Below are 15,710 nucleotides of genomic sequence, written 5' to 3'. Positions count from 1 at the left end.
CCTCCAAGATATGTTTACCACCCACGAATACTCTGGGTTGGATTCCATCGAGTTGTACGTTACTCTACAGGTTGAGACACAAGAAACTAATGTTGTCCAGTCACAAGTTATTGACCCAACAGTCAACGAACAAGACGAGGTTGACGTCATAGACGAGGAAGAAGATGATCTGGAATCTGAATTTGACGACATGGTCAACGAGGAATCCGACGACGAGCAACAAACGTTGGTGCCTCCAGCTCATGCGTACGCACCTCCAGCACATATGAGTAACTTGAACCTGCAAGGTGACGAACCATCATCTGACATCTTCTTCACACCCTACATCCAAACTGACGAAGAATTAAAGGAAGGAGACAAGTTTCCTTCTAAGGAGGCTTGTCTGAGAAGAATAAAAAAATGGCACATGGCGAACAACGTTGATTTTGACGTAGATCGTTCAAACCTGGAACGGTATGTAATCACTTGTAAAAATCCAGAGTGTGGGTTCAGACTTTTGGCTTCTTATAGGAAGAGAAGTAATGCATGGAAAATAGGGTCGATTACGCAGAAACACACGTGTGTCAACCCTAACAATTCCCAGGATCATACAAAACTCAGTGCCGATCTCATATGTCAGGAGATCTTGCCTCTCATAAGCTCTGATCCGTCTCTGAAGGTTAAAAACATAATATCACACATCGTTACAACCTTCAACTACACTCCATCTTACAGAAAGGCGTGGGTTGCAAAAACAAAGGCAATTGAGACAGTCTACGGCAACTGGGAGGAGTCATACAAAATTCTTCCCCGATACCTAAATGCACTACATAGTTACGCACCTGGCACTGTTACTATTCTAGAGACACTGCCCGCGCATGCCCCGGATGGAAACCCTGTCCAAGGAAACGGAATATTCCATCGGCTTTTTTGGGTTTGCACACTGTAAACCCATACTTCAAATTGATGGGACATGGTTATACGGCAAATACAAAGGAACCATGCTCATGGCGGTTGCACAAGACGGGAACAGCAACATATTTCCAGTGGCGTTTGCAATCGTCGAAGGTGAAACTGCGGCGACTTGGAGTTTCTTTCTAAGGAACCTCCGAGAACATGTTGCGCCTCAGCCTGACATCTGTTTAATCTCTGATAGGCACGCTTCCATAGAGAGTGCTTATAATAATCCAGCAAACGGATGGCATGACCCCCCTTCAAAACACGTCTATTGTATTCGCCACATCGCCCAGAACTTCATGCGGGAGATCAAGGACAGACATCTAAGAAAGGCCCTGGTCAATGCTGGTTATGCATTGACCCAATCCACATTCCAGCATTATCGGAGTGAGATTGTAATGACAAATCCAGAGGCAGGTAGTTGGGTAGATAATCTTTCCAGGGAGAAATGGACAAGGGCTTACGACAAAGGCGTGCGATGGGGCCATATGACGACCAACCAATCTCGTGGAATCCATGAATGGCGTTTTCAAAGGCATTCGTAACCTTCCAATCACAGCACTGGTGGAGGCCACATACTTTAGGATGGCTTCACTCTTCTCAACAAGAGGCAGGAGATGGGGTGATGTTAGGCAAGCTGGTCAACTATTAAGTGATAGTTGCATGAAATTTATGCAACAACAATCGGCAAAAGCAAACACTCACCAAGTAACTTCTTTCGACCGATTCAATCGCACGTTCAGTGTACGCGAGACAATTGACCACAATGAGGGATTGCCAAGACAACAATATAGGGTTCTTCTTGACGAAGATTGGTGCGACTGTGGAAGGTTTCAAGCTTTTCGTATGCCTTGCTCGCACGTCATAGCTGCATGTGCGTATGCCCACCGCGACGCTATATCACTACTGTCTCCGATTTACAAGACTCAGACATTGCTCAGAGTTTACAGTGTTGCGTTTCCTGTGGTGGCCAAGGAGGATTACTGGCCTGAGTATGATGGAGAGGTAGTTTGGCACAACGACGCAATGCGGCGAAAGAAAAAAGGGCGTCCCAATAGTACACGGATTAGAACCGAAATGGACGTCCACGACAAAATGGAACGAAAATGCAGCATTTGTCGTCAGGTGGGGCACAATAGAAAAAGATGCCCTAATCGTGGCTCGACCTCGTCGCAAGTTTAGTATAATCTGTATTTTTTTTAAGCCAATGTATCAGTTTCGCTTACCACCTCTTGTAACCGTTCATCGGTCTTTCATCAATAAACTGAGCTTTAGTGAAAAACCGATATCGGTAACGCAAACATTATATAGGGTTAGTAAAAATTTTACGAACTCGATTTCTCACACGTTTTTACGAAAATAAAATACCGGAATAAAAAACGGTGCGCGAAAATACCCAAAGGGGTTTTTTTTTAAAAAAAAATAACCCAACACATAGGAGCCAAATGAAATGGCGCCTATGTGTGGGATGCCTAACTCATGCGCCATCTGAAATGGCTAGAAAATTTTTGCCCTAATTTTTGTGTGTTTGCGCCAAATGGTTTGGCTTGCAACACATGAATGCGCCATTTCATTTGGCGCATCCACTTGTCTGGGGTCCCAAACCTAGACAATTTGGTAAATACCCCGAAAACATGGTTTTTTTCGTATATTTTTTATTAAACCTAGTTATTTAAATTTTTTTTTCTCAAAATGTTTGACCCTCCGCTAGATACATGACATGTGGAAAGGAACTTTTTTTTTTAAGTAGCAAAGAAAATTTATTAATAATAACAACAAAAAATTTTTTCGGGTAGTGAATTGATGTATTGATAAGCATCAAACTTTTTCTGTTTGATAGATGTCCAGGTTCTAGGCTATTTGGAGTTCTAGTTTAGGTGTGAATGCTTTATTGTCATGACTGGTATTGGTTGGTTAATTGTGGGGTATTTATTTTTGGGTGAGGTTGTTCCTGAATGTAGCTGGACAGGATATATTAAAATGCCATCCTGCTAGCATTCTATTATAACAGTTGTGATTGGCATGGCTCATGCCTTTTGTTTTTATTCTTAATAAAGTTCTTTTCTGTTTCAAAAAATTAATAACAACAAAAGGCATGTGTCAACCTCATAGAATTTTTAATATTAATTAAAATTGTCATTATTTATAAACATTCTTAGAATAATATTTTGAAGTTCTAACATAATATAGACCAATCATGTTGTAACAATTCTAAGTACAAACCCTATATTAAAATAAATAATAATAATAATATATATTAAACCATCACTATTAATAATTATTAATAATAATTTAATATCTAGCTAATAATAATAGTATAATAATAATAATAATAATAATAATAATAATAATAATATTGATTATTTTTAAAAATGAGCAATTTTTTAATATTCATTATTAATTGGGATATCTCAATATTAGAAAATCTCTTATTTCTAAAAATATATATAGTCAACTAATAATCAATTATAATTAATAAATATTTTGTTTAAATAATTTATAATCAAGATGAAATAAAATAAACAATAATAATAACAATAATAATAAACAAAATAATAATAAGGATAATGTTAATGATATTAATAATAAATTATGATATAATATTCATCTAATAATAAATAATAAAATAATTATAATTATAAAAATAAATATACTATAATATAATATTCAGCTACTATGATTAAAATTTTTATTATTTATAAAAGTTATAATTACTTATCTATTTGCAATAGCTGAAAATATAAAAAAATCTGAATACAATTTTAATATATATATATATATATATATATATATATATATATATATATATATATATATATATATATAAATAATTATAATTTTATAAATAAATTATTGATTGGATATTATTTTATAATGATTATTAAACTAATATGGTACCCTATATTAAAATAAATAATAATAATAATAATAATATATATTAAAACATCACTATTAATAATTAATAATAATAATTTAATATGTAGTTAATAATAATAGTATAATATTAATAATATTGATTATTTTTAAAAATGAGCGATTTTTTAATATTCATTATTAATTGGGATATCTCTATATTAAAAAATCTTTTATTTCTAAAAATATATATAATCAACTAATAATCAATTATAATTAATAAATATTTTGTTTAAATAATTTATAATCAAGAAGAAATAAAATAAACAATAATAATAACAATAATAATAAACAAAATAATAGTAATAATAAGGATAATGATATTAATAATAATAAACTTAATAATTAAAAGTAAAATAATTAAAATAATAATAATAATAACAATAATAATAATAAACAAAGTAATAATAATATTAAGAATAAATTAATATATAATATTCATCTAACAATAAATAATAAAATAATTATAATTATAATAATAAAAATAAATATAATATAACATTCAGCTACTATGATTAAAATTTTTATTATTTATAAAAGTTATAATTACTTATCTATTTGCAATAGATAAATAATTATAATTTTATAAATAAATTATTGATGGGATATTATTTTATACTGATTATTAAACTAATATGGTCAACTTATTAGGGAGTGAGTTTTAGCGAAAAATTAGGATTATTATACATACAAATAATAACATAAAAAATAGTATTTTAAAGATTTATGTAATAAATTTAATTAAAAATAAATAAAAACAATAATAATCAGACATGTTATTATTAACAAAGTTGTTACACATTTGCTATTAAGAATTATTAAGTTACAATATTTACATCTAATAAAGTTGAATTAAAAATAGTATTTATTAAACTTTTATTTCTATATGTTCTATATTCTAAAAACAACTATCCATTTTTATAATTCATTCTTATTGCACTTAGAAGATTATAAAGATTATAAAAATGTAATTTTTATTTCTATATATTTTATTAAACTTCCTTTTAATTGATTGCAATAAAGATTATAAAAGTGGAGAATTTCTTTGTAGAATGTAAAAAAATTAATGCAACAGTTACATGTCTTTTTTAAGAATAAATTTAGCATTTAACAGTTAGAATATATATCATTTAACACTCATAAAAGTTTAATAAAAATGAATTGTACAAAAACGTTTAATAATAATGAATTTAAATGTGACTTTTAAACATATTTTTTTACTTTTTTTAATTTTATTAAGTGCAATAATAATGAATTAAAGAATTCTAAAGAGAGAATAAAAAATTTCCACCTTCTACATTTTAACTTAATCCAAAAAAAAATATTATCTTTTTTATTGAATATACGTTATATTAGAATATATGTATATTTATTTATCTTTTCCTTTAATGGTTATTAGGATAAGATAGATATCTAGGTGGCAGCCTCCCATTGGGCCATAATATACTTGTATATATACTGTTGATCACACTTGTATTACATTCAATGTAACTGAATATACTATTCTCCATCTCTTCTCCAATGCTCTCATTCTCCTCTATGAGGATTCTGTTATTTCAGTTGCACACCTTCACCATTGTTGATATGGTATCAGAGCTCATAGAGCTTTGGTAGCCATTGTTTCTACGCGATCTTGTTTTTTGCTTTTCTCATCGTTCCTCTATTTTCCTTCGATCTTCTCTTCCGATTCGTTTTCTTGATCGATCTTCTCCGTTCTCTTTTTTCTCAGATCGCTTTCTTGTTTTTTTGACCTTTTCATGGCTAACCAAAGCTACGCCGATTTCACAACCAACTCTGCAAATCCTTTCTATCTTCATCCGAACGAGAATCCAGCTCTCGTTCTTGTTACGCCACCACTCACTGATAAAAACTACCACACATGGGCTCGATCGATGCAAATCGCTCTCATCTCCAAGAACAAGGAGAAATTCATTGATGGAACCCTGCCGAAGCCACCGGTTTCTGATGTGATGTATGCACCATGGATTAGATGCAACACCATGGTTCTTGCGTGGATTCAACGATCGATTTTGGAATCGATTGCAAAATCGGTTCTATGGATTGACAATGCTGCTGGTGTGTGGCGAAATTTGCAGATTCGGTTCTCACATGGCGACGTCTTCCGCATTTCTGATATTCAAGAGGATCTTTACAAATTCCGTCAAGGTACTCTAGATGTTTCGAACTATTTTACTCAACTGAAAGTTCTATGGGATGAATTAGAGAATTACCGTCCGATTCCATTTTGTTCTTGTGCTATACCATGTTCCTGCGGTGCGATTTCTTCTGTTAAAATGTATAGGGAACAAGATTACGTTATCCGCTTCCTCAAAGGATTGAATGAGAAGTTCACTCATTCAAAGTCACAGATTATGATGATGAATCCTTTACCGGATATCAATAAGGCTTTTTCTTTGGTAATTCAACAAGAACGGGAAATGGATAGCTTGGCTTCTGGTGTGATTTCATCTGCAGGTGCTACTGATGAAGTCTCTGCTATGCAAGTGCAAACTTCTAATGACAACTATGCTGCTAAGCAAGGCTCTAATGGTTCTCGTGCGAAGAGTCAGGGTTCTAATGCTCCTAGAGGCACCAATCGAATGTGTACACACTGTGGTCGTACCAATCATACCATTGAAACTTGCTTTACTAAGCATGGATATCCCCTAGGTTATAGATACAAAGCCAAGACCCAAGCAAATCCCTCATCCTCATCTGCACCTACTACTGCTAATGTTGCATCTGGTACCTCGCCTCAGAACTCAGCTTCTTCCTCGTTTGGTTTCACTAGGGAGCAATATGACAGCATTCTTGCCTTGCTTCAACAATCTCAATCTAAGCCTGTTGTCAACTCTGTTTCCACTTCACCATATGTCATGTCTTCTCAAGCTGCTAATTTGAATGGTAAGAACCCTCACCTTTGGATTCTAGATACTGGTGCTACTGACCATTTTTCTTTTGATTTCTCTTCATTCATTACACACCAAAACATAGTTCCTATCCATGTTAGCCTCCCTGATGGATCACAGGTTATAGCTTCCATATCTGGCACAGTTGTTCTTAATCCTTCTCTTACTCTTTACAATGTGCTTTATGTTCCTAGTTTTCATGTCAATCTTATCTCTGTTTCTAAGCTTGTAGTTTCCAATCATTGTTCCATTCAATTTAACACTGATACTTGCAATATTGTGCAGAGTCAATCCAAGACAATGATTGGTATAGCTAACTTGCACAAAGGGCTTTACATTCTTGATTCAACTCCTTGCAATTCTTCTGCTAATAAATCTTGTAATTCTATTTCTCAAAATGCCTCCAACTTGTGGCATTTGAGACTAGGTCATATATCAAAAATAGGTTTACAAACTATAGCAAAATCTTTTCCTTTTATTACTTGTAATAATACTGATGTACCTTGTGACTCTTGTCACTTTGCAAAGCAGAGAAAACTTCCTTTTCCTAGTAGTTCTACTCACTCTACTGTTCCTTTTAACATTCTACATGCTGACCTATGGGGTCCTTTCTCTACTATTTCCACTTTAGGTCATAAATACTTTCTAACTCTTGTTGATGACTATACTAGACATACTTGATTATCTTCCTGAAAACTAAGGACCAAACTAAAAATAGTCTTATTCAATTCATAGCTTACATAGAAAACCAGTTTCACACCACTCTCAAATGCCTGAGATCTGACAATGGCACTGAGTTCATTGCTCTTTCTGAATTTTTACTCTCTAAAGGCATTATTCATCAGAGGACATGTGTTGAAACCCCTCAACAAAATGGGGTGGTTGAGAGAAAACATCAACACATCCTCAATGTTGCTAGGTCAATTGCTTTTCATTCTAATCTTCCCTTGAACTTATGGACATTCTGCATACAACATGCTGTCCATATCATCAATAGGCTCCCTAGCCCTCTTCTCAAATCTAAATGCCCTTATGAACTTCTGTTTCAACAGCCACCATCCATGATTCATCTCAAAGCCTTTGGTTGCTTAGCCTATGCTACCTCCCTTAAGGCTCATAGAACCAAATTTGATTCTAGAGCTAGAAAAGCTGTGTTCATTGGTTTTAAAGATGCTACTAAAGGTTATGTCTTTTATGATCTCAATACTCATGAAATTTTTATTTCAAGAAATGTTGTTTTCTATGAAAGTACATTTCCCTTTACTTCTTCTTGTACTTCTTCTGATGTTTCTACTCATAAGCCTTCTACTGAATTTAATTCTCTCTTTCCTAGTCACTAGCCTAGTTCCAATACTATGTCACCTTCAAATGACCTGTCCATCAATGCTTATGACACTTATATTGCTGTCTCATCTCAGCCTGCTCTTTCCTCTACTCTTCCTAATGGGACCCCTTCTGTCCCATTTCCAGCTCATAATGCATCTATTATAACTGAGCCTAATCATAATCTTCTGGATAATTCAACTCCTCATAATCTCCTGGATAATTCAACTCCTCCTACTCCTTTATCTTTTCCTCATTCTGTAGATACTTCTTCTGCTCCTGGCCAGTCCTCTCATGGTTCTTCTCTTGACCTTATTTCTCCTGACCTTACATCTGCAGATGCTCCTTCTACTTCTGTACCAACTAGACATTCTACTAGGTCCTCTAATCCTCCACAATACCTTAAGGATTATCATTGTTATTCTACTTCCTCCACTCATTCTTCTAATGTGTTATATCCACTATCATCTGTTCTAAGCTATAGCAATTGCTCCCCTTCTTACAAACATTTTTGTTGCTCTGTATCCTCAAATAGTGAACCTAAAACTTTTAATCAGGCCATAAAATGGGATTGTTGGAAAAAGGCTATGAATGCTGAGCTTCTTGCTCTTGAAGAAAATCATACTTGGTCTGTGGTTGATCTTCCTGCATGAAAGGTTCCAATTGGTTGCAGATGGGTTTACAAAATCAAATACAAGGCAGATGGTTCCATTGAGCGATATAAGGCCAGGTTGGTTGCTAAAGGCTACACACAAATGGAGGGCATTGACTACTTTGATACATTCTCTCCAGTGGCCAAGATTACAACAGTTAGAGTACTTCTCTCTCTTGCAGCTATCAAAGGATGGCATCTTGAACAATTAGATGTCAATAATGCTTTCCTTCATGGGGATTTGCATGAAGAGGTATATATGACTCTTCCTCGTGGTCTTTCCAATGTTGATGCTTCTAAGGTATGCAAGCTACAAAAGTCCCTATATGGCCTTAAGCAAGCTAGTCGCCAATGGTATTCTAAACTGTCTACTTTCTTAATTTCCCTTGGATATTCTCAATCTCATGCTGATCATTCTTTGTATGTGAAAACTCACAAGACATTCTTTACTGCTATCTTAGTGTATGTTGATGACATAGTCCTTGCTGGGAACTCTATGTCTGAAATCCAACATGTCAAACAAGTACTTGATCAGCAATTCAAAATTAAGGATCTGGGCAAGCTTCGTTTTTTCTTAGGTTTTGAAATTGCTAGATCCACTAAAGGGATTTTCATGAATCAGAGGAAGTATACATTAGAACTCTTGGAGGACACAGGGTTTCTTGCAGCCAAACCTTCTTCTACTCCATTTGATCCTAACCTCAAGCTATCCCCCACTGAGGGTGATCCTCTCTCTGATCCTACTATGTTTCGCAGGTTAATTGGTCGCTTAATCTACTTAACCAACACTAGACCTGACATCTCTTTTGCAGTGCAACATTTAAGTCAGTTTGTCTCAAAACCTCTTGATCCTCATTATCAAGCTGCTACTCGAGTCTTGCGATTCCTTAAGGCTTCTCTAGCTAAAGGCATTTTGTTTTCAGCTTCCAGTTGTTTAAAACTTTATGCTTTTGCTGATTCTGATTGGGCCAGATGTTCCTTTACTAGAAGATCTGTTACTGGTTATTGCGTTATCCTTGGATCTTCTCTTCTTTGCTGGAAATCCAAAAAGCAAAACAATGTCTCCAGGTCTTCTACAGAAGCAGAGTATAGAGCTTTGGCATCCCTTACATGTGAGCTACAATGGCTGCAGTTTCTGTTCCATGATTTCAGGATCAATTTCTCTCAACCTGCCTCTGTATATTGCGATAGCAAATCTGCCATCTACCTTGCCCACAACCCTGCTTTCCATGAAAGAAGCAAGCACATTGAGTTGGATTGCCATGTTGTTAGAGAGAAGATTGCTTCGAAACTCATTCACTTGCTTCCTATATCCACTTCTGATCAACTAGCAGATGCTTTTACCAAGCCCTTGCATTCACCAGTTTTCTCTTCTCTTATGACCAAGTTGGGACTTTACTCATTACACAATCCAACTTGAGGGGGCATATTAGAATATATGTATATTTATTTATCTTTTCCTTTAATGGTTATTAGGATAAGATAGATATCTAGGTGGCAGCCTCCCATTGGGCCATAATGTACTTGTATATATACTGTTGATCACACTTGTATTACATTCAATGTAACTGAATATACTATTCTTCATCTCTTCTCCAATGCTCTCATTCTCCTCTATGAGGATTCTGTTATTTCAGTTGCACACCTTCACCATTGTTGATACGTTACAATATTTTACTTTTCAATTACCCTCTCTTTGAATTCTATGCATTCATTATAAATACCTCAAAAAATAGCCTTCAATTTCAACTTTTCTTTTCATTTCTCTTTTTAAATTTGTTCTCTTGATTGTCTCTTTCAAGAAATATACATTCAATCATGTATATATACTAAATGTTGAATATAGAAGTTGGTTTTGATTTTGATTTGTAATCACTTTATAAAAGCTGCAATTTTTTAGAAGCTTTTTAATTTTGTACTGTTATTTTTTTTATCTTTATTAATCTTTATATTATCTTGACTATTCGTTAGTGAATGTTTAATTTTGATTTGAAATCACTTTTTACCGGTTAATGTTTGATTTTGATTTGTAATCACTTTTTAGCAATAATTTTGTAGTATAATTTTAATTTTGTATTATAATTTTTTTTATCTTTCTTAATCTTTCTATTATCTTGACTATTCATTAGTTAATGTTGTATGATACTAACTCAAGTAACTTGATCTTATGTTCATACTGTTACTAGTAACAAACCCGTGCGTTCGCACGGGTTCTGGTATGGGACACGCATTTGTTTTAAATCTATATTTTTTTAATAGAAATTATCTGGTATCCGTAAAAAAATAATAATTAAATGTATAGAAAAAAATCAAAATCAACAGTTTGTAATAGTAACAGTGTCAAAGTTGAAATGAATACCACAATTTATCTCATAATTTATAGAATGAATCCAAAAAGAAATGGAAATGTATATACCATTCTTCCCATAGTTGAAAACTATTTTCTGAAGAGTTTCCCCAAGTACTACTTTAACAGGTTCGTTGTTAGTGGCAGGGATAGGTTCAGACTTGATAAATGGAGCAACTTTTCCATCCTGAAAATGAAATGTCATAGGAATTAAATTCTCCAAGACAACACAGCTATAAACATTAACTTAAAAGAAAGAGATTATAAAAGGCCGCGAATTAAAGCAGCAACTACAACTAAACTCTACCTTGTATTCCTTCACCCAAGCTGAAAGGTGGTCTGGTTCTAAATTGGTCTTGAAAAATTTCCTCTATCCTTGAATGAAAGTAATATATCATTATCAACATATAATAGAATCCCCAATTAACACAACCTTTGATATCCAATATCTTACTCAATGCTTGTCTCCTCTTTTCATCCACTATTCTCTGCATCAGCCTCAGTTCATCAACCTCTCTTGCAAAACACAAAACAAAATCATCAACATTTATTTCACATATTTAATTCAACAAAAACCAAAAAAGTAATAAAAGGATTGTTTATTTATTTATCTATACTTTTTAAACTGGAAATGAAATTTTCGAGAAGTAGATAAAATATGACCAAACATTGTTGCTCATTGCTATCTGCCTCTCGTAGGTCAGAATATCATTTGCGGACAGATCTGGCAAAGGCGCAGCAGCAGGAAAGTCGTTTCAGTGAGAGAAGGCGAAACAACGCCGTCGATTATTATCATTTTGATTCCTTGCAAAGATAATATGTGACATACCTGATATACATTGAAACACTTCAGTAATAATTAAAAAGTCACGAATTATGCTCTTCTGGGGCACAGATAATCCATAAGTAACGGTTCAACAGAAACTTGCAGATAGAGAAAATGACTAACATAATTTCCTAACGGGTTCACCAAGAGAATCAGAAAAGAATAATTATCACCTTCTCCGTCTCCTCAAACTTGATCTCCATCTCAATTCTCAACAATCTTCAAGAACACCATTCATTCTTCAATCTGCAAAACAGAAAAACCAAAATCACAAAACTTATAAGTCACGATAGATGCACAAATTCTAAACATTCACACAGAATTTATTTGATATTCACTTGCTAACATTTCAAATACAATTGGTTGTTCATGTTGATGCACGAAAACAGGCAGATAATGACTACACTTCAAAGTATAGCGGCGAAGTAGCCGGACGGATGAAAAGCATTTGTTACAGCGTCGAAAACAGAACCACATTAGAAGCATTTGTTGCGGCGTTGAAAATTACTTCTTGCAAAGACGAGACTACTGTTCACCATCTATAAAACCGAGCCGCAGAATACAGAACCAAAACCCTAACATTCCATCATCCTCATCTATACAAATTTTCCAAAAACAATAAGAAGAAAGAAAAAGAATGCAGTTCATATTCAGTAAACCTGATACAACACCAACGTTCATGAAACCCTATTTCATTATCATCTTCCTCATTTTTTACACAAACCCTTCAAAAAATATTGAGATAAGAAGAGAGATTATAGAACTCAAAATACAAAAAACAAAGAAAGATCTCACTGATTATATCGCGACTTTCAGCGTCACCAACATCATCATCAATTTTCACGGCCGTAACCCTCAGCAACAACCATTAACGGTTCAGAATCAACATCACTATATAATCAGCAAACGTGTAGAAGGAGAAGAAATAAGAAGATTTAGGGTTAGGGATTTGAGAAAAATATGAGAACTCAGAGAAAGAGAGATCGTCAAAAGGAAGAGAGAGAAAAAGAGAAAAAGAATGAAGTGGATTATGTGAAAGAGAGAGAGAAAGATAACAAAAGTAATAGAAACGAAACTTTGTAAGAGCATCCACGTGGCAAGTTGTGAGAAAAGAAGGGCAAAAATGGTTTTTCCAGAGCAATTAACTTTCTTATATTGTAGATTTCAATTGCATCTTTAATGTTCAAGAAATCGATGACAAATGACCTCTGAGAGGTAGGTTAGTCTCTAACCATTTTAATTGCATCAACTAAATTTGAAATTATAAAATTTTACGTAAGAATTTTTAAATATAGAAGATGATACTATAGAGAATTAAATAAATTTAATTTTTAATTGTAAAGTTAAATTATACTAATATGTTGATAATAATTATATATTTTTAATATTTTTATTTTTATCATTTTATTTTCAATATCTTTAATATATTCATTCATTTTATTAAAAAATCATATATAATTTTTTTTAATAAAAGAAATATATTTGGAAACTGCTAATATATTGTTTGAATTTATTTCAAAAGAACAAGAAAAGAATGTAATTTTGAAGATTTTTCCCTTTCCTATCTTTTTCATTCTCCATTCTTATTATATCATATATGTGATTTGAACAATTACTATATTATTTTTGTTTACTTTCTCTTTACTATAATTGACAGAAAAAATGAAAAAGGTATGAAATTTTAAAAATTTAATTTATTGTCTTTCATTTTATTCATCATTTTAATTACATCTTACAAGTGATTTGAAAAATTAGAATATTTAAAAATGAATTATAATATTTAAATATTACTAAATCATATTATCTATTAACAAATAAAATAAGTTGGATAGTTTTTTATTTTTTATTGAGCATAAATAAAATGATAGTAACTGAAATAAACTTAAATGAAAAATTTATCTTATTTTAAAATAAACATTCAACTAATATATAAAAAAAAACTTAACCTTGAAGTTTCGCTCAATTTTTTATTTATGATTGATTTTTTTGGTATACTTGAGTGATTAAAATATTAATATTTTGTAAATTTGTAACTTCTAAATTATATCAAGATTAAATTTTTTAACTAATTCCCAGGTTAGTTGATGATGCATTTGAATAGAGACCATTAAAAATTCACAAAAAATTATTTACCTACAATAGTCTCGAGAGTGATATTTAAACTATATTTGATAAACTTAAAATATGATAAAAAGAACATTAGTGAAAGTATAATTGAATGAGTATATTTCTAAGCTTAAAAACCTATGTATGATATAAAAATATCCAATATCTAATAGCACTATTAAAATAAAATATGATATCATAATTAAATTTTCAATATATTCACCTCATCCTATGAATTGAAACCTTCTATTAATTTATCAAATTCTAACCACATAAGACACAGTCTTGGACAATTTTGATCATATATGCAAACTTCAAAACCAGTAGGCAATGTGTACTCACGTAAGTTTTTTTGGGGTGGAAGGTGTACTCATTTCAGTTCAGTTATTTGGCTTACAACACAAACTACTCCGCGTGTTGACAAGTAAAACATAACCCCACCATGTGATGGCAATTAATAGAAAGATGTATATGACGAAAAGTCAGCAACTATGCAATGCTTTAAGATGATGGAATTATTAGTTTGCATATGCCATAATATTTGAGAGATGGAACCATTCTTGATGTTCGTGATAACTATCGTACTATTTGTCTCCGTTTTAGTCTTACCGTGTTTGTGGCGCCGATTAATGGGATACCGGCCAGCAAATGGAAATGACGGTGGAGGTGGAAGTGGAGGTTTTGCCCATTATTACCTCCTCCATAACCAACATCAATTGCACCATGGAATAATGGCTGGAGTTATGGGTGGAGTTATGGGCGGAGCAGGTGTTGGTGTGGCATCTTACGGAGGAATGATGGATGAAGCTATGGGTCGTGGAGGTGGGGCTGGAGCATTTGATAGCGGAACAGCGCGTGGAGATATGGAAGGTGCAGGTGGTGGTGGAGCATCTGGGGGCGGTGGAGGTGGAGCTGGAGATTGTGGTGGTGGTGGAGCATCTGGGGGCGGTGGTGGTGGAACTGGAGATTGTGGTGCTGGAGGAGGAGGAGTTGGTGCTGTTAATTAAACTCCAAAGCAATTGGCCTATATGCTTAAAAATTAAGTTTTATGCACTACTACTACTAGTATCTACACTTCTCATATTTCTTTTTCATTTGTTTTTGGGTTGTGTTTATATATTGTATTGAATGCATATAATTCTTTTCATAATTACGTTTGATAATTAGTATGTATTAATAGATTTAGTTGAGGGATATTGCAAAAGTTAAGAATTAAGGAACGTTGTTTTTATTTGTAAAACTATTAAAATAATTTTGTATAATCATTATATTTCTTGTGATTACAAGATTGGAACCATATAATTTTGCATTTATTAATATGATAAGTTATAAGTAGTCTTTTTCATTTTATTTACAAATTGAGTTCGCGTCGAGTTGGGCAAAGAGACGGCAGTGTGGCAGAGCTTCCTTCATGCAAGGGCAGGTTAGGTTTCAAGTTGAAGAGAGTAAAGAGGGGTCTAGAAAGGAACATATGGATTGCTGTGTGTTGGAGTCTTTGGATTAAGAGGAATTCGGTGATTTTTAGAAATGATCTATGTAGTGTTTCTGATTTGGTTTGGAGTATTTAAGGCTCAAGTGTGGAAGTGGTCTTTCCATGGTGAAATTATTTATGTAAAATGTAATTTTTATGAATTTAGAAAGGATCCGATGTTTTTCATTCGGTAAGATGCATTTGGTGAGTAATTTACTTTTTGATCG

General features: G+C 33.2%; 1 protein-coding gene across 1 annotated transcript in view; it reads left to right on the top strand.

Annotated features, from left to right (window-relative positions):
- LOC131611853 (glycine-rich protein DOT1-like) overlaps window positions 1-15,309 on the top strand; it is an 87,263-nt gene extending 71,954 nt beyond the window's left edge. Inside the window, exon 2 of the mRNA XM_058883699.1 lies at window positions 14,691-15,309. Within this exon, the coding sequence (XP_058739682.1) occupies window positions 14,691-15,019 (329 nt within the window). The 3' untranslated portion in view covers window positions 15,020-15,309. The remainder of the gene's footprint in view (window positions 1-14,690) is intronic.
- The last annotated feature ends 401 nt before the right edge of the window (window positions 15,310-15,710 follow it).

The sequence above is a fragment of the Vicia villosa genome, linkage group LG6 (genome assembly GCF_029867415.1).
Source record: "Vicia villosa cultivar HV-30 ecotype Madison, WI linkage group LG6, Vvil1.0, whole genome shotgun sequence".
Classification (NCBI taxonomy): Eukaryota; Viridiplantae; Streptophyta; class Magnoliopsida; order Fabales; family Fabaceae; genus Vicia; species Vicia villosa.
Note: the sequence above shows the minus strand (reverse complement) of the source record. Positions and strands in the feature narration are given on the sequence as shown.